General features: G+C 48.7%; 1 protein-coding gene across 2 annotated transcripts in view; it reads left to right on the top strand.

The window, feature by feature from the left end:
- Positions 1-765: 765 nt before the first annotated feature.
- PAX2 (paired box 2) overlaps positions 766-24,774 on the top strand; it is an 81,061-nt gene continuing 57,052 nt past the window's right edge. For both annotated transcript variants that reach the window (XM_073019275.1, XM_073019276.1), the window contains exons 1-2: positions 766-2,278; positions 3,059-3,256. In XM_073019275.1, coding sequence (XP_072875376.1) covers positions 2,055-2,278; positions 3,059-3,256 — 422 coding nt within the window. In that variant the 5' untranslated portion in view covers positions 766-2,054. The remainder of the gene's footprint in view (positions 2,279-3,058; positions 3,257-24,774) is intronic.

Here is a 24,774-nt window from a genome sequence, read left to right on the forward strand (position 1 = left end):
TAAAAATACTCCTGGGATAAAATATATTTTCCTAAGTAATTTCCAAGCGCAGGAAAGCCGCGCCGAGGGCATCAGGCCGCTGCGGGTCTCAGAGAGCCTGCCGGAAAGCCTCGGTCCTTTTCGGGAGGAGTGGAACCGGGTCCACACGCAGTCTTCGCCCAGCCGGCCTGCCTCTCGGCCCGCTGCCACAGCTCTCGTTCTCCTTTTTTGCGGATTCCGCTGGGAATCCGCCGAGTCCTGGCTGCCCGCGGGGAGCCACTTTGAAACCCAAGGGTTTCTGCACCGGCCAAGCAGAAGGTGGTCGGAGGGAGACAGCCGCAGCGCGGGCCCGCCGGCCGGTGGACTGGCTGGTGAGACACCGCGGCCAGAGTCGGTGCCGGCGGCAGTGGCGCATTCCAGGCCCGACTCAGCGCCGGCTCGCGGCAGTCCCCCAGCCCTGGACTCCCGTGTCCCCTTCCCATCCCCACCCCTTAGATTGGGGCTGAGGGGCCGGGCCCTGAGCCCGGGGAGGCTGAATTATTCATCTTTAATCTGCCCGCAGCTGCCGCCTTTTCATACCGGTAACGCGAGTTCTCCCGGGGCCTAAATTATTGATGGTCGGGGTTTGGAGGGAGGGGAGGCGTGAGGAGTGGGGCTAGAGATAGGGAGATTAACGGGGTGGGCACGGGGGTAAAAGAAGAGGTGCCAGCCTCTCCCAGCAGCCCGATCAGAGGCCTTTCCCCAGGGTTTCACCCGAGCTTGCTCTAGGTACCCCCTACCTGAGAAAGGGACGGGAGGGAAATGAGGGGGGCACAGATGTCCCTGCTTTCTCCGAAACTCGCGTGAGGCTAGCGGGGCAGGGGCTGCAGGTTGCCAGCCTGGGCCGACCCGACTCGGCCTCTAGAAGTCTCTGCGCTTGGATTGCTCAGTAACTGCAGCTGCGGGTTGATCGCTCTGGGTGCAGGATTTCTAAACTGCTGTAGGCCAGGGAGAATGGGGCACGAGGAAGCACCCTCAGGCCTAGTACCCAGTGGCCACCTTGGCTATGAAATCGGGAGCCCGCGCTGGAACCGGGTTGGAAACCCCGTGCCCTTCTCTTTGCCCGGAGAGCAAACGCCCGAGCCGCTCGGTTTCCTGGGAGGCTGCCGAGGTCTGAGGGGTCAAAGGGACGTGAGTCGGGTTTGGGCCGGCTACACAGGGCGCCCCGATAGTTATTAACCCGCCGGCGCGGCCTATCCCGTGCTACCTGGGCGAGACGGTGGGCCCCAACCAAGCTCTGCGCGGTACGGCAGGCAAGCGAGCCCAAGCAGCCGGCATTCTCTGCCTTCTGCCTGGAGCCGCTGTCGGCCGCCTCCCTGTCACTGAGCGCAGCAGACCCCGGGTGCCTGCCTCATCCGCCTTCCTCGCTCCACTTTAGATACTAAGGAGGTGAAAGAGAGATACAGTCCCCCTACAGATAAATAACATTAGAAAAACTTCCCATCAAAAACAAACAACACAGGAAAAGAGATAGAAAAATTCCGATTACAATTTAATACTTTTTAGGGAAGAGGCAGAGAGCAAAGGGGTGTGTGTGTGTGTGTCAGGCACTTATGCCCTCTCTGTGCTTGGAGCTCGGATGAACAGTCAGCCGAGCCCCGACGCCCCCAAATCGTCCGCCTCCAAGCCTGGCACGCGCGGACAGCTCCCTGGTTGCCTGCGGCGCAGGCGGGATGCTGCTTCGCACTAGTCCAGTCCTCTGCCTGGCCCTTCCTCTCCTCTCTTTCTTACGCTCTTTCCGCTGGCATGAATTCCCCTTTGGCATTTTCCCCCCTCTCCCCTCTTTTCTGTCATCTGGTTTCTCTCCAGTCCCCCCTTCGCTTTCTACCTTGCGTCGCACGGCCTGAGTTGCCCTCTCGCCCAGCCCCCAGTCTTCCGCCCAGCGTCCGCGCTTCCGCGTCTCTAGGGCCGGCGGGTTCCAGTCCTCACTCCTCCGCGTGGTCGTGGGGGTCCACCACCTTTCTTCTCAAGTTCGGGAACATGCCCTTCCGCCCTGCCTGCTTCCTTCGCCCGTCCCGGGCTGCGGACCCTGACTAATGGCTGGTCCCTGCTGTGTGTGGGGTGTTGTGTTTTTTTCTTGTCTCTCCCCAGCAGGGCACGGGGGTGTGAACCAGCTCGGGGGGGTGTTTGTGAACGGCCGGCCCCTACCCGACGTGGTGAGGCAGCGCATCGTGGAGCTGGCCCACCAGGGTGTGCGGCCCTGTGACATCTCCCGGCAGCTGCGGGTCAGCCACGGCTGTGTCAGCAAAATCCTGGGCAGGTGAGGGCTTCGCAGCTGTCCCGTGAGACGCCTTGCCTACTTCCCCGGCCAGCCCTGGGCCTCCCGCCGGAGGACTTGGCCATAAGTCCAGCCCGCCAAGCCGGAGAGGGAGATTCTCAAAGGGGTCTGGAGAGGTGTTCGTTTTGGAGAAAGTATTCAGATGGTGGCCGAAGACCCAGGAGCGAGGGTGGAGCAGTGTCACCCAGGGCCTGCCCTGCCCTTGGTCCCTGGTGAGAAGGTCCCCGGTTTCCAGCTTCAGAAAGGGAAGGATGACTTTCTTAATGGAGTTAAGGCAGACGTTGGGTGCGGGACATTAGAGGAATGGGGTGGGGATGAAAATGGGTCCCCGAGAGGAGAAAAAGCAGCATTTGGGAGGCAGAAGGAGGGTCCTGGTTCCCACAGATGCTCTGTGCCCAGTAGGGAAGGGCTCCAGGTGGTGCCTCAGCCCTGGCCTCCCGGAGACCTTGCAGCGCTGTTCCTTTTGCTCTTCCCAAATGAAAGGCTGGGCTTTCACGCCCACGGGTGCCTATTCGTGTTGGTGCGCACCCAGCCCCTGGTGTGGCCGTTTCTCCGGAGGGATGGTACCCCTTGTCCTCCTACTCCGCGGCACTCCTCATCCTAACTAAGCACCCTCAGGAAGTCAGCTCAGTCACACTGGGCCTTTTCCCTCCACTCCGCTGCCTTGGCGGGCGGGAGAGTGGCTCAGCAGCTCTGGAACCCGCAGCCCGCTGACCCGCCACCGTCCACTTCTGGCTGACCCCGCCGGCTTTCCCGGGGCAGGTACTACGAGACCGGCAGCATCAAGCCAGGTGTGATCGGTGGCTCCAAGCCCAAAGTGGCGACGCCCAAAGTGGTGGACAAGATTGCTGAATACAAACGACAGAACCCGACTATGTTCGCCTGGGAGATCCGAGACCGGCTCCTGGCCGAGGGCATCTGTGACAATGACACAGTGCCCAGCGTCTCTTCCATCAACAGGTGAGCAAGGCACCCGGGTTTTCAGGGCTGGACTCCAGTTCCTGGCTCCTGCCTGCAGGGGTGTCCCACACCCAGTCTGTGCTCTTTGTCCAGCCTCTGCCCTTTCTCCCTGCTGCCAGCCCAAAATCCTTCCGTCAGGGAAAGGGGACCTGTGAGGCAGAGAGATAGACAGACAGACAGGGCTGTCTGCAGTTCAGGGCTGGGTATTCCCTGCCAGGCTTCTCCCGCAGGCGTCCTGGAAATGAATCCAAGTGTTTGTGGTAATTAAGACTCCAAGATTATAAGCATCCAGCCTTGGGATCTAGAGACAATCACAGCCTGCAGCCAGAGCCTTTAAAATGACCAGTGTCTATTCATCCCGCCAAACAGACTGCCCTTTCTAAAGGCTGCTCCTTCCCCAGGGGCAGCCGCTTGTCCTGGTTCCTCCACCCTCCCTGCCAGTTCCCACAAAGCTCACCTCCCAGGAGCCTGGTCTTGCTAGCCAGCTCCACACAATTTCCGGCCTGTAAGCACTGGGATCCGGGCTTGCAGAACAAATGCCAACCACCAGCCAGCAACTGGCAGGGAGTAGAGGAGCTGGACAAGAAGGGGGTGCCAAGCAGGGAGGGAGAACTCCAGACTCTGAGACTGAACCTTGGGTGGTACCCTCAACCACCTACGGTGCCTGTCTCCAGGCTGTCTTTGCACTGATTACAGGCTCACACACATGAGGACACCACAGGGCTGAGTCAGCTTGATGTATAGGATGTTTAGGTCTCCTGGTCTCCAAACCCCTCCAGCGTGCTCTCGGGGAGAACACATGTGCACACTCCATTCAAGTCCACACTAGCCAGTGTGCCAATATGCCTATCTGTGGTAGCTACAGAACATACAAGCAGCATTGGGCTGGTTTCAAGATCGCAGAACTGTACAAACTGACAGTTGTTCACAGAGTCCCTGCACAAGTCACACACCAGTCAGAAGGAAGTCCCAGACAGCCTTGGCCCCCCATATTAAGACACCCCAAAATGAAAAGAGGGCTAAGCATTTCATAACTTTGTTATTTTTTGCATTCTTCATAAGCTCATTATCAGGACAACTAATAACTCTGATGGTGCCTTATTCTGAAATTGGCATCACATATCAAGGATTTTAAAAATATTTTGCAAATGATATGGAATTATCCCAAATCATCCTGAAAACAGCAGGTAAAATTAGCTGGTAGAATGTACCTTGGCTAAAGAAGATTCCCTCTGCCACACTCATGCTGTAATGTACTGCGAGGCGACCCCAGAAATTATCCCAGTGTGTGCCATCTGTATTAAAATGGTTATTCAGATATGAACAGGGTAACATAATACTGATCAGCTAATTATACACCCTCCGAAAACCCTCCAGCTCCCTGGGCCTGGCTCAGCCAGGTATTGAAAGCGTAGCAATTTGACATTCAGATACCTTCCAAAGGAGCTGGAGAAAGACGCTGGGTGGTTTGGGAGAGGAATAAGCCCTTTGCTTTAAAAGCCAGGAGAGGAGGCTGGGGTAGCTTTGGACTGAGGCAAGAGTGGCACTTCGGGAGGGGAAGGGGACAAAGCAATGTTTTATGAGCCATGTAGAGACTCAGTCTCTTGTCTGACTGCTGGTCCTGGGAGTGAGTTGGAACTGAGATCTCAAGAGAAGAACAGCCAAGGGCCAAGAGTGGTCCTGCTGTGTGCAGTGTTGCTGGGACTGGGTAGTAGTCTTCTGCAGAACATTTAAGAGAAATGCTTGTTGTCAGTAATAGAATTTGCAAGCCCTTGGAGAAACCCGAGTCATGTAGGATTTAGGTAATTTGTTTCTCTTGAATGGGGTAGAGGAGTGGCACAACAAGTCAGGTGTGGTGGCCCTGTCCAACACCCCCTGCCACTCCCCCAGACAACATGCACTCCTCATTGGCTGAGATGATTTTAGAAGCTGGCTTAGGCATAAGTTTGGAAATGCTTCCATCCTGAAAAGCCATGGAGAGCAAGGGCCAGGTGACCCCAGGATCAAGCTCCAGAGGTCTTGAGGTGCACCCACCAGAATTAGGACAAAGTAGACAAGTGAGCCACCAGTGAGATGAGGGTAGAGAAAGAGTAGCCTCAGCTTGACAGCTGTGACAGCTGTAGAACCCACCCAGCACAGAGCCCTATCACCTGAGGGGCACACAGGCTTCCTTTGGGTGTGGAGAAATAGCCATCTGTGGGCAGGTGTTGCTGGAGATGGAGAGGGAGTAGGAGGAGAGGAACAGGTAAGCCACCAACCACACGGGCAGCCCACCCTGGGTCCGCGGTTAGGCTTCACGGCTGGCTTTGTCTATAAGGAGCAGGCAAATTATTCTCAATTTTGCTCTAGGCCCGAATCCTCTCATGGTTCATATTTTGGAAAGAATTCTGGGGATTTCCCAGTGTGCTGCTGAGTTGGGGCTGGAGAAGTCCACCTGGGGAACCATGCTGTCATCTTCATCCCTGTAGGTGCTTTGCTCTGAAGAGGGAAGGTTTATCTGAGATGTGTTGTTTCACCCAAAAGCCTGATAAAAACAGGATGCTTCTGCTAGTGCCGGTTATATCAGAAACTTTGCCTTTTATCAGTTTCGAGAATTCTCACTCACTGTAGGAAGCGCTTGGAGATTTTCCTGTGTGCAGAAAGTATGGTGCACCGGGGAATGGGTGGTTCTTGAGTTTAGAGCTTTGTTGGTAGTGACCTGCCCACTTGTGTTAGGTGCTTTATAACAGTTATGAGTAAAGTTGTGCATGAGCTGGTGGTTGGCAAGAAAAGAAGTCCACACATGCTCACCCACCTGAGCCAAAGGTTTTTCAACTTCTCCTCCCCAAAACAGATGCTGTCGCCGCACTTGAAATATGCTGTTATGGTTATAAACTAAATTGCTTTTTCACTCTTTAAAAATGGTTTTGGCATTCGCTGATCCTGTTGCGATAAAGGCGTGGCCATCCAGCCTGTATTTTCCCCTAACAAATGCTCAGAAATGCCTCTCTGAACCAGAGGACTGGGTCAGGAATGCCTCCCCACTCCCACAGACCACTGTCAAAAATCCCAAGGCTTGACTGGGCTCCTTAGCACGTGGAATTTATCTGAATCTTTCTAAATATTGGGTTACCAATGGCTGAGCATGGAGTTGCCAGCTCTTTGGTTTGTACACTACTGCTGTAAAGGGCGTGTGTTTATAAACAGGGGACTTTAGATTGAAACCTGGTATGGGAAATGGCCTGGAGAGGGGAGAGGTGGAGGGAGATCCATGCTACTGAAAAAGGAAAAAGTCACCTAGTTACATCGCTGAGCAGTTGTCTAAGCAGGAGGGATTTTCCTGATTATATGCCAAAGTCTTCTGGTTTGGCTGTTACTCTGGGCAGAGAATACAGCTCCTTTGAAAGAACAGGCACAGACCCCAAACAGAGTCTAGGGTTACTGACGATCCCCTGAGGGTGCTCTTTTGGGAAAAGCCGACAATAAGGGTGTCACCTTCTAACTTTTTTAGCTTGCCTAACACTCTTTGGAGTCAGGACACTCTGTGCCCCTAGATCTTTGGAGTGGACCCTGCCAGAATCAACTTCTCATGGATCTCCCACTATCCACACTCTCTCTTAGCCTGTTAGGCTCTAGGTGAGCACATTCATTCTAACAATGGCAACCTAGGGCTGTGTTAAGGAATTCCATCCTGTGTCATTTGGGTGTCCCTCTTCTGTCATTCTCAGGTCTTTGAGTCATTCTCAGGTCATTGTTCCCCTTGGGTCAGGCAGTGGGGTGACAATGGTCTACCAATTGTTCGTTCAAAGACCTTTCCAAATAATCTGGGAGCCATTCATCCTAGCCCAGGGAATGTTGAAGATATGTTCAGGGCTAGAGTCTGTTTCTCCCTCTCTGAAACTCAGGTTCCAGAACATTGCCTATTCAACTTTTGGACCTGGCTTGGCATGAAACTGGGCCAGAGGGCGGTACTGCCTGCTGCATCTCTATACCTTTGCAGCTGTTTGGTGGTTAGGGCTGTTGGTCTCGTGGCAAACAGACAGGACAAGTTGGAGAGTTAAGAAAAAGACTTCTATCCACACAAGAATGGGAGAAACAAGGACAGGGAACTCACCTTCTGTGGCCTGAACCTAGCAGATTGGGCCCACAAATAGCAGACCAATGCACCAATTTCTGTCGGAGAAGCCTTGCTCACCTGTCCTTTCCCGGAGACAGTCCCCTACTGTGAGGTTGACCATCATCAGAATAACATTTGAAACAGGCGTGATGGTTGAAATTCTCATTCCCTAAAATGAGCTAGAGTTGTCCTCCTGAAAAGCCTCTTTTTGTTTTTGTAGTTGTTTTAGCCTGGGCTTCCTGGCCCTCAGTCCTATTGGTCTGACTGTCTCCCCATTGGCTGGTTCTGTGGGTGTTCAAGCTACAAAAGGGGTTTCTGGTGATAGCAATGGCTGGTCGCCCTGCCTTCCTACCTCAGCTGGCGGCTCTCGAGAAGAGGCAGACAGGAGGCGTTGGGCCTGACAACAGCTCCAGGTGCATTTCACAAGGTGATGCAAAGAAGAAAAGAGAGGAGAGGGAAAACCCAAAATAAATAAATAAATAGTGTCCCAACTGTTCTGAGAACTCAATAAAACAATCACATCAAATATGAAGAGGCATAAATCTTGTGTCTGCACAGGTAACCTACTCAATTGCTTTTATTATCGTTCAGGCTGCCTCCATTTATTACCGTTCATGGCCTGGGCAAAGGAGGCTGCATGGAGGGTGGTCTCCAGTGCAATCCTACACCCCGAGAGGCAACAATCAGCCCATACAGCCAGGGATTTCGATGGGAGCCCGGGAAGGGCCCATCTGTCTGCATGAAAACCAATCAATAACTCTGTAACCAGAGCCCTTGTCACAGGGAAATGGACAACACAACAGTTCAATAGAGGGGCCACAGGGGGAATTAGCCAAGTGGAGATGGGGCCAAACAGGAGCAGCCCCTAGAGAAGGGAAACAGGGGTGCCTGGAGTAGGGGAGATTAGGGAGGGAGTGGGGATGTGGCAGGGGAGAGCAATAGCTTCATATGCATGTTGGTATTAGATGGGGAGTATTATGCAACATAGACCCAGGGAATGAGAGGCAATGTTGAAAGTTGAGGTGGTAGGGGAACATGTGTTTTAGACAGCATTTGGGAAATGGACTTGTTCTGGTGCACATGGGATAGTGTGACTATGCATGATGGTATGTGCTTGCGGACTAGAATGTTATAGCTTCTATAGAAAGAGGAACAATAGTAGTAACTGGTGTGGAAGATTAATCACACTTCCCACCCACTAAAACCCTCTCTGAAAAGGGGATTCCTATGATCCCACATGGGATAGAGGTCCTGCTTCCCAGTCTTCTTAGTAGGACTGATGAAGGAGCCCTATTGTCCGCTCCCAGCTTCTTAGGTGTCCAACAATAGCTACTCTGCAGGTTGCCTCTTAATACTCAGGTCTATCTTCAGCCCCCTCCTTGTGTCTACCCGGAATTGGAGTTTTTATATTGAGAGGAAAACAATAGTGTAAAAGTGATGTGCATTCAGTAGAAATCATACTTCAAGTACCCAAACAACCATTCTGTTTTTCACTTTCAGTACAGTATTCAATAAATTGCATGAGATATCCAACACTTTGGTATAAAATAGTCTTTGTGTTAGATGAGTTTGGCCAACTGTAAATGTTTTGAGCATGTTTAAGGTAGGCTGGGCTGACCTATGATGTTCCATAGATCAGATGTATTCAATGCATTTTCAATGCACAATATTTTCAACTTATCGAGCCATTGCCTTATTGTAAGTTAAGGAGCATCTGTACGCTGAAAAGAATTTCTTTTTCACTTCCTGTTCTTTAAAAGAATGTGGTATAAAGGGTGCTCATCCGACCTACCAATTCTCTGCATCCCTGCTGTTTCTTCTTACACTTCCCCCACCCCTCCAAGCCAGGTGTCCCCACCCCTCCAAGCCAGGTGTCCAGAGCTTAGATTCTTGCAGGGGAAGCAGCTTCAGGTGCAGCTATGCCCACTGCAGCTCCCCAGCCATGCAGGTGAGTCTAGAGAAGGGGAAAGGGCTCCTGAAACTGAGGAGTAGGAAATAGAGTCTCACAACCAATGCCCAAATAGCAAGTGAAATATTAGACAGCTGAAAAATTAAATCATGTTTGGCTTTTCTATCTACCACTGAACTACTAGGTTGAGATGGTTTTCTCTTATGGAACAGGCTATTTGTTTTGGGGCTAGCAAGGCATGGCTTGAATATATTCATGATGGTTTGCAGTGTAGAAGTTGATATCTTCTGTGTGTGTGGATTTGTGTGTGTTTGTGGGTGCCTACCTAAGTCTGCTTTTAAGTGAAAAGGCTCTGAGGCCAAGAGGATAAAAGGGAGGAAGACTCACAGGACATGACCTGCAGTCACAGGCAAGGCTGGACACCTTGTACTTGTACTGGACACCTTGTAATTGGCAAGCAGTCATTAGGCCACTGGGCAAGGTGGCAGCAGCAATAAGGCTAGGCTGAAGATTCCTCATTTCATAATCTAGGCAAATTGGAACCACATTTTCCTTCAGTTATTTGCATTGTAACACTCTGTAGTCCAGTTAACCCCTGATAAGAGGGACTTTGCTACAGTGATGCCACCTTTGTGATGAAGAGCTGTGCAACCAGCTGTCCATCCTCACTTTGACACTTGGGTCCCAGTCTTGTTGGCAGGATTAGTTAGGGACCAACTGCATAAGCAGCCAAGAAGATGCTCTTCCCAGCACAACCCTTCTCCAGAGCTGTGGTCCCGCCGTAGGAGGCATGGCAGCAACACTGGGACACAACGGCGGGCAGAGCTCACACCAGGGCCAGCCTGCAAGTTTTTCCTCAGTAATCCAGGTACAAGGAGCATAGGGAAGAGGCTTACTGTTTGTGAGAAATGCAGAGCCGGCCACTGCAGAAGGCTTGGGGTGTAGGTGAGACATGATGTCAGAGGCAGCCGCCTCAGACCTCCTGAGGAGGGCTGGGCAAAGGGGAGCTGTTGAGGGTATGGGAAGCTAAGGAAGAATGGTCTGGCCCTACAGGAGAGGGAGCAGCCTTTTGTAGGCTGGGAACTCTCAGGTAAGAGAGGAAGTGTGCAGGAAAGAGTAGACAGACAAGGCTGTAGAGCCAGGGTCCCCTCATCGCACATCCGCGACAACCATGGGAGGAATGAAGCCCTTTCTTTTGCTTTCTGAGAGACAATATAATGAGAACAGATTCTGTGTCTTCCAAGAGAGAAGGAAAGAGAGAGAAAGAGAGCAGGGCAGGAGGAGTGAGTCAGGTGCCATTCTATTCTAGAAAAGTTCAGGTTTATTGTGGGGATGTTGGGGAAAGGAAAGCAGTACACAGAAGTCCAGACTGGGGTTTGCCGAAAGCAATGATGGAGATGGGATGGTTCCAGGAATCACGAGCACAAATGACTCCTGGGCACCAGCGGAGAGAGGTTCCAGAATATAAGATGAAAAGTGGCGAGAACTGGACAAACAGCTGGAGCACATGGGCCCAGCCTACAGGCAGTGATGTAGGAAGACTGGATTTTTAAAAACTCTGTGCTGACCGAATAAAACACATCTTTGGGCCTGATTCCGTCCAGTGGCCAGCAGTCAGCAGCCTTTGGTGGACCTGACTGGGTGGACTTATCTCTCTGCCTTAGACCAGGGCAGTAACATCCGTGCAAGTGGAAGGGGCTGGGACATTTGCTGGGTCCCTTGGTCCAGAAGCTCCTGGAGAAGGGAATGGAGGAGAGATTATGACTCTCTATAGCCAGAGCAGGAGAGGTGGGGTATGGGTAGGGAGGGGCAGAAAGTGAGGATGAGGACTGGGAGAATAAGGCAGGAAGCGATGAAGCTGAGAGGTGGAAGGGCGCTGCCTTGGGCTGGACAGGGTTGTTCGGGATTGGAGCACATGGCTGAACAGAATGTGGCACTGCAGAGCCTGCAAGGGGAGCTTAGATCTGCTCATCCAAGCTGGGACCTTCAGTAGCCCTGCAAGGTCTTGGGGGTGGTGGGAGGAAGCCCAAGCTCCAGGCAGCTGGTAGTACAGGCTGATGGGCCTTGAGGAGAGGCCCAGAGGTGATGAAGGAGAAAGGGGAAGAGGAAGGTGAGCAGGTTTCTGAGAAGAGTGTGGAGCGAAGGAAATGGCATGGGAGGGAAAGCGGCCTGGCTGGAGTTATGCAGCCTTTCTGAGAGGGAACCTCGTGAGTCTGCCACACGGCCTGGCTGTGGCTCCTCTCGGCAGGCTGTGAGGCAGGGCAGCAGTGGCTCCAGCCTGGTCCCTGGCAGGCTGGAGAGGGAGAGTTGTAGAGCAGCCAAAAGGGAGGGAGGGAGGCCCCTGCCTGCTGGGGGTTCCAGATTCGAGAGCCGTCTCCACCCAGAGCCTTTGGCCGAGTTGCTCTGGACTTCCTCCTCTGCCTGGCCTCAGTCCTTCCTGAACCACAGATTTCTCTCTGCTGCCACTTGGAAACAGAGCAAGCCAGGGACAGGACCCGTGGCTCCTGGCAGGGCTGAGGCAGGGCAGCAGGCTGGGAGGACAACTGTGTTCACCCTGTAGGCACAGTAGAGTCAAGCAATCAGAGAGGAAGGATTGGAGAGGACTGGGAGAGAGGGGAGCAGACAGAAAGGGAGAACAGAAGCGGCCCCTGAGCATGAGCAAATGGGAGTGAGCCCTGGGGGCTGCTCTCCCTGGTCCTGGTGCTCCCTCTTGGCCTTGGGGTCTTTGCTCAGCCCAACTGCCCAGCCCATACCTGGCAGGCAGGTGATAGAAGCTGAAAGGCATGAGGATTCTGCAGGCAGCTTCTGGCCTGCTGGACATGGAGGCAGTCAGGAAGGAGACACTCATATTGCCCCTTAGTCCAGAAGCTTTCATCCTAATTTTGGAGGTCAAGCAGTGGTGCCTGCCTTAGCGTGTTGTCCCAAGAGAAGTTAGTGATGTGTTGGGAGCCTCTGTGCACGGCTCTGCTTTGGAAAGACTATGTGTGCTGGTGGTATCTAGCTAAGCCTGCCTTCTATGCCCTGGGAAGCTGTCTAAATGGCTCTGGCTCCCAGGGAGCTCTCGAAAGGAGTCAGTCTTGTCAAACTGGGAGTTGGTGGTTTGCTATTCAGAAGGCTTCCAGCTAAAGGGATTGTTTGGTCCCAGAATGAAAGTCCCTGCTATCACTGCCTGTTTGGGATGTTAGTGAATGTTCCCTGGAGAGTACATGGTTGAAGGGACAGTAGACATCCTGATGGGTCAATGAGCAGGGGTCCTGAAAGATACACACAAGGCCCCGACATATCTGGTCTGTGTGCATGCACGTGTTTGGGGATGTGAACGCTTGTGAGCAGTGTGCATTTGCTCTGCCAGATGAGTGAACCAAGCCATGTATGATGGCCAGGGTGGAGGGTGCGTGTAGTATCGCACTAGGATAACTGGAAGCAGTTGTTTTGTGTGTGTCTGCTGACGTCCTCAAAGGGAGCATGTGCTTAGGCAGAGACAAAGATCAAGATAGTTACCTCCTTTTATCATTTGCAGAGTGGATACCACACTCCCTTCCCCCAGTACCTTACTTTTCTTCCTCTTTCTCCTCCTCTTCGTTCCTCAGGTTAGCTGGTTTGGGTTAGGGGGCCAATCTCAGAAGACTCTAATTAAAGAGTGAGGAGAATCTGATAAGATAAGGAAGGCCATCTTTCCTCTAGGAACCAATGGAGGTTTCATGTTCCCCACTCACCGCTGCTTCCCCGAGGAGCTGACACTAGGGCAGGCAGCCTTCCGACTGTGACTGTCTGGAGTCTGGGGGAGCCAGAGAGAAGGAGGTATGACCGGGGTTGGGACTCAGGTTCCTTACCCCATTTGCAATGGTCCTGGAAAGGAAACCCTAGCAGACTCCAGATGAGAGTGAGGGGAGGGTAGAAGAGACACGGCAGAAGACGGGAAGAGAGAAGTGGGAGCCAGATGTGATCAACACAGACATGCCCCGCTAAGGCCTAGTTTTTGGCCACAGAAATGGACTGTACAGGGTGGGGTGTGGTATCTTTTTTTTTTTTTAATTAGGGAGGGGCTATGAAGTCGTTTAGCCCGTCTTTGAGGCTGAGCACTTAGCTCCTGCACAGGGTACAGCCCTGGTTAGGGTTCAGCTCCTCCTGGAAACAATGCTCACCGGCACTCTCGACCCTCTGCCCTCCCACCCAGCACATGTACTTTTCTTCTTCCCCCACCCTCATTTCCCCTGAACTTGGCTCTGTGGATCAGGTCACTCCTGGCCCCATGGAGACAGCCAGGAAGGCCATGCAGACTCCCTTAGGAGATGACCTCCCAGGGTGGGTACAAAAAAAGTTGAGAGAAATTCATTTCATGGCCAGTGGCTGCTTAGAAAAGGCGATTCCAGCATCCGAATGTGATAAATGTTAACTGAGCATTAATCGCATTAAAGAGGGCCCTATAAACTTTTCATTTCTAATTAAATTCGTCCAGTGATGCTGCCCAAGCGAGTACTCTGGGCCTTTGTTTATGTGGAAAATTAAAATGCAAATACAATGGGATTTATTTCCAGGAGTGAAGTGATGGTCTGGCCCCTCTGGCTACTGGTCTCCAGGCCTGTCAGGTCAGGTGACTGCTTCTTTGGAGGTGCTGTCCCCCTTGTGACAGATTCTTGTGTGAAGGGAGAGGCCAGAGTTCAAGGTCAAATAGAGTTAGTAAATGGGGAGAAGATGTGGAAAGAATTGAAGAGAAGGAGAAAAAGGCAATAGATTACTAGAAATATAGGGAGTCATTGTTCTGGTTTCCCACCCTCCTTCCCCACCAGCTCACACTTCTAGGAGTATAGACCCCCAAAACCGTAATTGTGAATATCACCACAAGCCTCCTCTGCAGCTACGAGATGAAGGGGTACATGGGAGAGAGAATTTGGAGGAAGCAGCCCTGCCAGGCTCGGCATGATGGCTCACACCTATAATCCTAGCACTTTGGGAGGCTGAGGCAGGAGGATCGCTTAAGCCCAGGAGTTTGAGACCAGATTGGGCAACATAGTGAGGCCCATCTCTATTAAAAAAAAAAAAAAAGAACTAAGTGGCCATCAGGAAGGGTCAAGGGCCTGGATTTATCTCTAGCAGTTTGAGGGTCAGCTGTCGTCCACATAGGGGTTTCACTGGGCTCTTCCTGCCAGTGCCAAGTGGCATTGACATGGGGCAGTGAAGCATAGAGGCACAAACCGAGGAGAACATTGTGCATGCACGCCTGCACGCACGCAGCCTTCTTGCACATAAGGAGAGCCAGTTTCTCATAAGAATAAACAAATGTCCCTTGCAAGGAGTCCTTTAGTGCCATGATCTCTTTGATAAAAGTGGTAATCCTAAATGCTACTGAATGGAACAATCTAAAGTTCCTATTTACTAAAAACATAAATTAAATCGAGGGGAGAGAAAACCTGCTTAAGAAAAATTAGTTGGATGTATCAGTTAGAGACACTGAAAGATAGCTATGCTGCTTTCTGGATAAGGAAGTTGTAAATAGCATTAAAAAGTCAAGCAGGAAAGGAAATGGAGGTAGGAGAAATGATAAAAGACAGAGCACTAAATCACAAATAGGGGTACATGTACAAAGTCACAAACCGGCTTTATGCCAAGCTTTGCAGAATCCACAGCTTGGACTGACAATACGTAGTGATGTTAAATGCACAGGCACGCAGGCTTCCAGAGAGTGTCAGTATGCAGAGCGTGGACTGGTCGCACCATGGGCAAGCTGTTGTCTGTGCTGGACTCTGGGATTGATCCATCGGTTCCTCCATGCAGGGATCTGATTGAGTACAGGTCGGTAGGCAGTTGAGGATACAGTATGAGGTTTTTAAAGGTCTTCAAACACATGAGTCTCTTGTGAGCTGGATCCACCTTCTAATGGATCTCCAAGGTAGCAACCCATTCCCAGAACACTGCCTGCTTGACTGGTTTCGTCAAATAGCTGCTACCCTTCTCCTCTTTTGTCTGTTTTATTCTGGGCTATTCTTTTCCTTTTTAGTGTTCACTTATGCCTTTTGGAAATGCATGAGCACTTGCTGACAAACAGGTTAATGACTGTGGCAACTCCCAAACATCTGGATGGAAACCAAAACTTTAGTCAATCATCTATAAAGGTTGTCGATATGATGCCAAAGATCTGGCGATTTAGAAATGTCCACATAATTGATTGAATTTCTCAGTTTTTCATCCAGGCACAGAATCAACACATTGGGAAACACCTGTTTTCAGAGAAAAATATTCCAGGAAACAAAGTGTTTTGGTTAGAAAACATCTTTGATGTGTTTGAGTCTGATTTCTGGCTTGAAAGGAGGCTGGGCTGGGCTCTAAGTCAAGTGGAGATCTGGTGGTTAGAGTCGTTAGTATTGGAACGAGCACAGCTGGTGAGAGGTTTCCTTCCCCAAAAGTCGGGGCCAGGAGGGCAGGTCCTTTTGTCCAGAAGCTGAGGCTGTCTGTTAGGCCTGGTTTCTCTAAGGGAGTCCACTTTGCCATTTTAAGGGAGACTGTCAGGTTCTTAATACATGTGACTTTTTCTTCATTTATCTTTTCATTCATCCATTCAGAAGCAAGTAGGTGCTTAGCAAGCACCTACTATGTGGCAGGCAATTCACATAAAGCTATGTGGCATAGTGTTAGAAAGCAGGCTCTGGGGAGAAACTGCCAGAGTTTGAAGCTGGCTTCCCTACTCACTGGCTAGAGGGTACTGGGCCCATCTCATATCCTCTCTGGTCCCCAGTTTCTTCACTCATATAATGTGGCAGATAATCATGTAGGTCTCTCATAAGTTCTCGTGAGGGTTAAATGAGTGAGTCCACATAAACCTGCTTAGAATTGCACCTGGCAAGTATTAAGTGCTCAATAAATGCTAGTTATTATTATTGCAGTAGTAATCATCAAGTCTGTATTTCTTGTTATGTGTCTGTTTCAGTGTGTATGCATTCTGCTTTGTGTATACACATACACTGAAAAAAAATTTTTTTTTTTTTTTTGAGATGGAGTCTAGCTCTGTCGCCCAGGCTGGAGTGCAGTGGCGCGATCTCGGCTCACTGCAACCATTGCCTCCTGGGTTCAAGCAATTCTCTGCCTCAGCTTCCCGAGTAGCTGGGATCACAGGCACCCGCCACCACGCCCTGCCGATTTTTGTATTTTTAGTAGGGACAGGGTTTTACCGTCTTGGCCAGGCTGGTCTTGAACTCCTGACCTCAGGTAATCCGCCTGCCTTGGCCTCCCAAAGTGCTGGGATTACAGGCGTGAGCCCGGCTGAAATATTTTTAAGTAAAAAAGTTTGAAGAGCCAAAAGGATATTCTGTGAACAGAATTGTGTATCATGAATGCCAGTGAGAATCGTAGTCTCTCATGAGCCCAGATGGATTTAGAAAGAGGACCCACTCAGTGTATTTCCAGAAAAAAAGACCCTCTATGATTCAGTAATCTGACCATTGAGCAGAATTAGTCAGATAATTGTCCTTTTGTCAACTTTGAGAGCCCAGCCCTTGTGTGTGTGTGTGTGTGTGTGTGTGTGTACTTCATATAACTGCACACTCCTCTTGGATGAGCCCATTATTGCTTGAGGAATTGAAAGTTGGCATTTTCTGGGCTTCATGGCATTTTCGTAGGTTGTGGCGCTTTGCATTTTGTAGGTTTTTTAAAAGATAAAATGAAATGGTAGTGGAGAAAAATCCTGATTTGATGCATTTGAAGTGTTCCACTGATTCTTAAACGTCATAGAGGGGAGAGGAAAGGGAGGTAAACAGGAAAAGGACGGGAAGAGAGGAAAGAAATGGAGATAAGACAAAGGAAGAAGAAAGAGGAAAGGGAGAAGTGAGCAAATATTTAACAAATTCAAACCAAATCTGTCTATTCTTGTCTGGCATGTGTGGATATTCTAAGGAAGCATGGGAGTTTGACAATCATTGCAGTTATTTCCATTGCTAAGGAGTAAAATTTTTTAAGAAAAAAATTTCAGGAAAAAATTACTTTGGGTTTAATCTATTTGATGCAATGGCTTCAACTAACTGGACAACTGCAAATTCTATTTATTCTTTGCCTGACAAGAGTAAAGATGAAAACCAACGTTTCCCAAACTCCCAACTCCCAAAGATGTGTTTCTCATCTTTATAGGAACTTTCATGGAACAAGACTGAGGTGTGATCCCATTCTTGCCTCAAGTTCTCCCTGCCCCTTTGGCTTAGTTAGGTGACCAAGTTCAGCTCAATGGCCATAAGACCCACACCCAAATACCTAAACAGTCGCTTATCTGATACCTTTTATACCTTTTGCATCGTTCTCAAATTCATAGATTTCATTATTCCTCATTTATGCCTATTAGCTGGTAAAGGTTCTGATTTTAAAATTAGAAAGTAAATATTTTTAATGAACAAAATTAGAATCCTGAAAGCTCAATCATCCTTACATTTTTCTTGTAGTATGAAACAAGTCAAGGATTGCCTATTCATTACTGGATGCAGGGCCAGATGCTGCCCTCTGTGTGGGCATAGGCAGTGGTGAGCTCTGTCAACCCCCAGCCCCTGCCACTGCCCAGATGGCAGAGAGAGAACTACCCTCTGCCCCTGTGCTACTTGGCTGCAATTTTTGCACTTCTCTGCTTAAAACACACACACACACACACACACACACACCCCTTAATTTGTCTTAGGATTTTATGTACACTAGCACATATGTGTACATGTTTATACACATACATAGGTCAACCTTATGGCTGCTTTACTCAGAAAGCCTTTATATTTATCATCATTATCATCATCGTAGTGGTTAGCAAGTGCTTACTACAGTAGGAACTATTATAAGCATGTTACATGCATTAATTGATTTAAGCATCCTAAACAACCCCATAGGGCTTTATAGGATTGTTATAGACGAGGTAGCTGGAGTACAGATAAGTTAAATAACTTGCTCAAGGTCACAGGCTAAGTAGCAGAAGTACGATTTGAACCCATGCAGTCCTGGCTCTAAAGCCCATGTGCTTATCCCCTATGCCATACTTCATATCTACTTTGGATCAAGGGAAGTGCAGGCATAGGCAATCTCTTGGGGAACTCTGTATATTTTTCAGTCTCTTACAAGCTCAAAACAGGGACCCTGCACCCTAGCAGATGGTCACACCTCTATGTATCTCTGTACTCTTCCATGGTGTGTGTTCCTCAGTGCAAGTCACTGCTGAGCCACGTCATCTGGAGATACTGGGAAGGAAGAAGATGCTAATGGCTAGAGCCACAGAGTAGAGTGGAATGGGGATTCTTAGAACTAGAGTTTATGCTGCTGTTCCCATTGGGATTGGGAAGTTTGCTCCCATCCATCCTCTTCTAACTGCAGCAAAGATCTGGACTCTCAATTGGCATAAGGTTAGGTCTAGGGGCTTAACTCTCCAAATCAGGCAGACCTGTTCTCGTTTGGTAAAGTCATAACAGTTCAGCAGAGCAGGGACATTTGCTTCCAAGAAGAAAAGGATCGTATTTTTGGTCATCAAGAAGATATTTGTCCTGCATCTCTAGAATCTTCCTTCTGAAAAGCAGCAGTGCAAATGACCAGGCCAGAGTAAGCTAAAAGAGCTAAAGGATGGATCCTCTCACCCACAACCACACCAAGAAGGCAATTAAAGCAATTACCGAATCGTACACCACCACCCAGATCCAGCATCGTTACTCAACCCACATCACCAAGGAGACATCCATTAACCTAATCTCTAAGACATACATTGGGGAAAAAAGATGCTGATATGATCAATGAACACAATAATTCAAAGCAGAAACACAGACACTGCCACCAAACAATACTCACATTCCTCCAACTCAGTGTTACACAAAGTGCAGCCACCTCAGTACAATACCACAAAACACCAAGTAACAAACACTAAGCCAGCTGCTGGAATGCGTCAACACAATGCAACAATACAAGATAACGTGCAACACAATTCAAACTCTGCATCCCATAGGCACCCCCATACCCACAGGCTGAAATCATGTGGCCACTTGAGCCACGTGGGCAGGCACACACAGAGACAGAGCCAGTAGCGCAGCACCCAATTCTCCTGCACACCCAGCAGAAAACGATCGCAGCTGCAGCCCTCCCAAGCACAGTGCAGCCTGCCAGAAAGCAGCAGCACCATGCCGTTTCTCCAGCAGGTGTATGTGTCCAGACCATCACCTCTAATAAGGCCTCTGGGCTCTCATTGCTAGTAAGAGAGTAAACTGTCCCCTGAGCCTGCTTCCCGAGACAGGACAATTCAGTTCTATCTTGGTTGGGATTTAATAAGACTTCGCTGTTACTGAAAATGACAGAGCTCCAGGGATAAAGGGAAAGGTGGTGGTGGGAGGAGAGCTCACCAAGCTGGGTGCAGGAATTCCCCTTCCTCTACCCAGCCCTACCTTCTGTGGCCATTCCAGAGCCAAAGCCCTCTTGCTGGGTGTTCACGGAGTATCGATTCAGTCTGCAAGCAATTTTAATATTTCTTCAGGGACTTTCCAGCAACAGCACAAGTCATTAATTCACCCTCCCAAATTGCTTATTCAATAGCAGGAACATGGCTCCTGAATAAAGTCCCAGAATTTATGTGACTCGCACGAGTCAGGAGGTCAAACAACTGTTATGGAGCGAAGTTAAAAATCCAAATAAAATATTGACACTTTTTTGGGGAGGGGGAGGGGGGGAAGCAAAGGTATTTAAAATAGGTTTTTGTTGCAATGCCCCCAGGATAAAGAATGGAAGGAGACTGAAGACAAGTTGGAGTTTATAAAATCAATGGAATTTATTGCACAGCTACTTGGCATTTAATAATTCTCTCATTTCCACATCCCCCTCCCCCACCCCATCCTGGCCATAGACAGAGAGATACACAGGTATACAAATGCACATTTATGTACATCAATACTGGTGCATGGACCAATATAAAAACATGATTGTGATGTGAAAATCTCAAACACCCCGGGAAGGGAACAGTGATGGTGTAGTCTCGCTGTAGTTTACATATTTGACAGAAATGGGCATAACTTGGCAGGTATTCATGAAGTATGTTTTGATAAATATATCCACTATTATAAATCTTAGATCAATGCATGGGAGCAGACCTGAATATAAAGATACACTAATCATAGAAATGGATCCTCAAAACAGAAATTGAGAAACATCTATATGTAGTATCATCATGCAATCATGTACATGATTTGGAAACTAGATAGGTGAAAATAATTTGGAAAATTTGCCCCCCAAACCTACCAGTACATATAAAATTCACTGAAGCCTATAGCCACTTAATCTAAAATTGTGGTTTGTTTGTAACGCAGACATGATGCTTATCAAATACAGCTATGGCATATGCATGGGAGAGAATAAGCATGTTTAAAATCACAGCTACATGTGCTCTCTGTTAATTGTCTACATATATAATTGCTCAATTTTCCAAAATCGTGGATATGAAAAGGCTGAAGGAAAAATTTGTTCATGTCCAAATAGTTAATATGTGTGTGTGTGTGTGTGTGTGTATATATGTATATAAAAATTTCCCAAAAAGGTCAAATGGTTCATCCTACAGACATTGAAGTCACAAGCCTGGATCCAATGTCTGGCTCTTACCCGATGCTCATGTATAATTATATGTCAATTGAAAAAAATAAAAACCAAACAAACAAAAAATTCTGGCTCCAGTGCTATTAAGCATGTGACTTTGGGCAAGTTGCTTGGCCTTTCTGTTGTTTCTTAGGCAAAATAGAGAGGATGGTTATTTGATAGAGTTATAGTTGAATTCGAATGAGAAAATACATTCATTATAATGCCTGTCGTACAGTGAATATGAAATAAATGATAGTTATTGTTTTTACTATTATTAAATTCAGCTCTCTATTCAGGTCTAGCCTCTCATAGATTCTACCATCTGTTCTTGATATGACTGACTTATTCTATTCAATGGTTAGCAGCATAAGTTCTGGAGTGAGACACTCAGATTTAAATTCTGGCTGTGTTACTTAACAGCTGCGTGACCTTCTGTAAGTTACCTAACCTCTCTGAGTCTCAGCTTCCACACCTGTAGGTTATGGACAACAATCTTCATAGGTACTTATGAGAATTAAGTTAAATAATCTGCATACAGTGCTTTGCGCAGTGCCTGGTACATAGTAAGAGTATATTGGCCCACTGTGTCCCTTAAGATTCTGTCATTGTTATTATTGGCCAGGTGCAGTGGCTCATGCCTGTAATCTCAGCACTTTGGGAGGCCGAGGTGGAAGGATCACTTGAGGTCAGGAGTTTGAGACCAGCCTGGCCAACATGGTAAAACCCTGTCCCTACTAAAAATACAAAAATTAGCTGGGCATGGTGGTGCGCACCTATAATCCTAGCTACTCGGGAGGCTGAGGCAGGAGAATTGCTTGAACCTGGGAGGCAGAGGTTGAAGTGAACTGAGATTGTGCCATTGTACTCCAGCCTGGGCAACAGTGTGAGACTCCATCTCAAAAACAAACAAACAAACAAACAAAAACAAAAAAAAAAGAGCATATTATTGTTATTGTTAGTAATATTCATTTGTTATTGAACAAATAGTTATCAAGTACTTACATTATACCAGACACTATTGCTAGGTTCTGGGGAAAGACAGTCATGAGAGAAATAGCAGTGACATCTGCCCTTGCAGAGCTCAGAGTTCAGGGAAGGACTCTACTATGTGAATTGAGTAAGCAAGAAAACAAGGTTTCAGCTCTGTGCTAGACCCTGAGAGGAAGAGGGAAACAGAAATAGATTGGAAAGCTAGGATAGAGCCAGGTTAGGGAAGATTTTGAAGGCTGGGCTGAAGAATTCTGAATTTATCCTATAGGTGATAGAAAGTGATTGTAGGGTTTAGCCGTATCACATTCTTTCAGGAAGAGACAGAGAAAGACTGATGGACTGTTTTTGAATGCCTAAATAGGTGAGAGGTAGGAAAGGCTAGAGGTAGGGAGGCCAGGCAGTCACTATCAGGCCCTATATCTGCTCCTGCTCAGGTGACTGCAGAGGGAGGTGGGCATGCCTGTGGTGGGACGGGAGTAGGTGATGGACAGGTGCAGAGTGGGAGACTTGATCCCAGCAATGAATCTATAGTAGTACCTTGTTCACCTTATATCAAGCAGTCTTCAAGCTTCTGGAGCTTCCCAAGCAGGACCATGGGGTGGACAGCTGGTAGACTCCAGCTCTAGCCAGAAGCTCTGACAGATGAGGGCAGGGCCAGTGGTGAGAGAAGCTAGTCTGATCACGCTCTGGGCTTGGCATGCACCGCAGACTGGTTTCCAAATGGTTAGTTAAACACATTGCCCCTTAATTTTTAAACCTATGCATATCTTGAAGTTAAATCAATCCATATGCTTACCATTCATCATATAAACCATCACTATTGCCCCCTTGGGCCAGCCCCATGGCCCATCTAGCCTGGTAAATTGTCTCTGGCCTGGGCTTTCAGGGGCACGAGGTGGAAAAATAATCGCCCTCAATGCCAGTCTTTGAAGGCTAAGTTGATGCAGAATATATGCCTGGTATCTAAGTAACCTACTTGGAATTTGGAATTTATCATCCTGGAATGTACCAAAAACCATTTTGAAATTATTTCAATTTTTGGCCAGGTGCGGTGGCTCAAGCCTGTAATCCCAGCACTTTGGGAGGCCAAGACAGGCGGATCACGAGGTCAGGAGATTGAGACCATCCTGGCTAATGTGGTGAAACCCCATCTCTACTAAAAAATACAAAAAATTAGCCAGGCGAGGTGGCAGGCTCCTGTAGTCCCAGCTACTCGGGAGGCTGAGGCAGGAGAATGGTGTGAACCCGGGAGGTGGAGCTTGCAGTGAGCCGAGATAGTGCCACTGCACTCCAGCCTGGGCGACAGAGCAAGACTCCGTCTCAAAAAAAAAAAAAAAAAAAAAGAAATTATTTCAATTTTTAACCTACGGTTTTGTTTCCACGGAGCAACTGATAGCTTATTGAATTTTGGTGACTATGTCAGCTGGAGTCAGGGTAAATAGATGGAGAGAAACGTGGATTGATAGAGTATGAGAAAGGAAATTTCTTAACTCACTAAGACTTCTTCCCAACTCTCCCAAGGATCCCCTTGAGAAACCAACCAGAAGGATGGTTTCTTCACCCCCTGACTTAAGCTAGTCTTCTCAAATAGAGTTCAGAAACTCTAATTCAGGTCTGAGGTGGGACCCGGTGATTTGCATTTTAGCAAGCACCCCAAGGGATTCTAATGCAGGTAGTTCAAGGGCAGTAGTTTGAGGAAACCCTTCTGCAGCTTTTTGGTAGGACTTTCATTTCTTGGAGCTCAGCTATGACTTCTGAGAGTCAACAAGAGTTGACACATTTGGGAGGAACCGTGGTAATCTGGAACCCGTGTATGCCAGCAACAGCCTGCCACAGCCAGAATGGAAGGTCCTGCCCACAATTCTGAAGAATGACCTGACCCTTATCAGTGGCCATGTCCAGAACCCTGCCTGACATATGGTCAGTTATCCAGACTGAAACCTGCAAGGCATGTGAGTGAGCATGGGCAAAAAGACCTCTAAACTCAACCCAAACTGCAGCCAGAGGTTACAAAAACAGAGTGTGTTAAGTGATTCAGGCCTGCCTTAAAGGAAGCCACATGCAGAGGAGATGCTGTTTCCTTTGTGTTTCTGTGGAGAGGAGGAAGTAAATTTCAATTTTTCAGTTCCTGGGGTATACAAAGGGGCAGATTCTAGCTCCTTAGAGTTCTCAGGAGTAGGAACCATTTCCAGGAGAGGTAAACATTTCCTGGGTAATCTATGATATCTCACTCAAGGTTCTGCTGTGAAAAGTCTCCTGCTGTTAGTGTTGCTGACTTGCCTTGGGGCCAAGCCATGGATACGTGCCTGATATAGGCAGCTCTCAAAGACTTGAGTTGAAGCGATAACCACTTGCATTAACTGGGCAAAATATCCCTCCCTGAAGCAAATGTCTTCTTTTTTTTTTTTTTGAAATGGAATCTCACTCTGTTGCCCAGGCCGGAGTGCAATGGCACGATCTCTGCTCACTGCAACCTTTACCTCCGGGTTCAAGCAGTTCTCTGCCTCAGCCTCCCCAGTAGCAGAGATTACAGGCACCCACCACCACGCCCGGCTAATTTTTGTATTTTTAGTACAGACAGGGTTTCACCATCTTGGCCAGGCTGGTCTTGAACTTCTGACCTCATGATTCACTCACCTCAGCCTCCCAGAGTGTTGGGATTACAGGTGTAAGCCACCACGCCTGGCCACAAATATCCTTTTTAATACCTTTTTTTTTTTTTTTTTGAGACAGAGTCTCACTATGCAGCCCAGGCTAGAGTGCAGTAGCACCATCTCGGCTCACTGCAACCTCTGCCTCCTCCAATCCTGGGTTCCACTTCACCATTGCAATCGTGGGTTCAAGTGATTCTCCCACCTCAGCCAGTGTGTGAGACCCTGTCCGGCTAATTTTTGTATTTTCAGTAGAGATGGGGTTTCACCATGTTGGCCAGGCTGGTCTCAAACTCCTGACCTCAAGTGA

This window comes from Chlorocebus sabaeus, chromosome 9, assembly GCF_047675955.1.
Source record: "Chlorocebus sabaeus isolate Y175 chromosome 9, mChlSab1.0.hap1, whole genome shotgun sequence".
Classification (NCBI taxonomy): domain Eukaryota; kingdom Metazoa; phylum Chordata; class Mammalia; order Primates; family Cercopithecidae; genus Chlorocebus; species Chlorocebus sabaeus.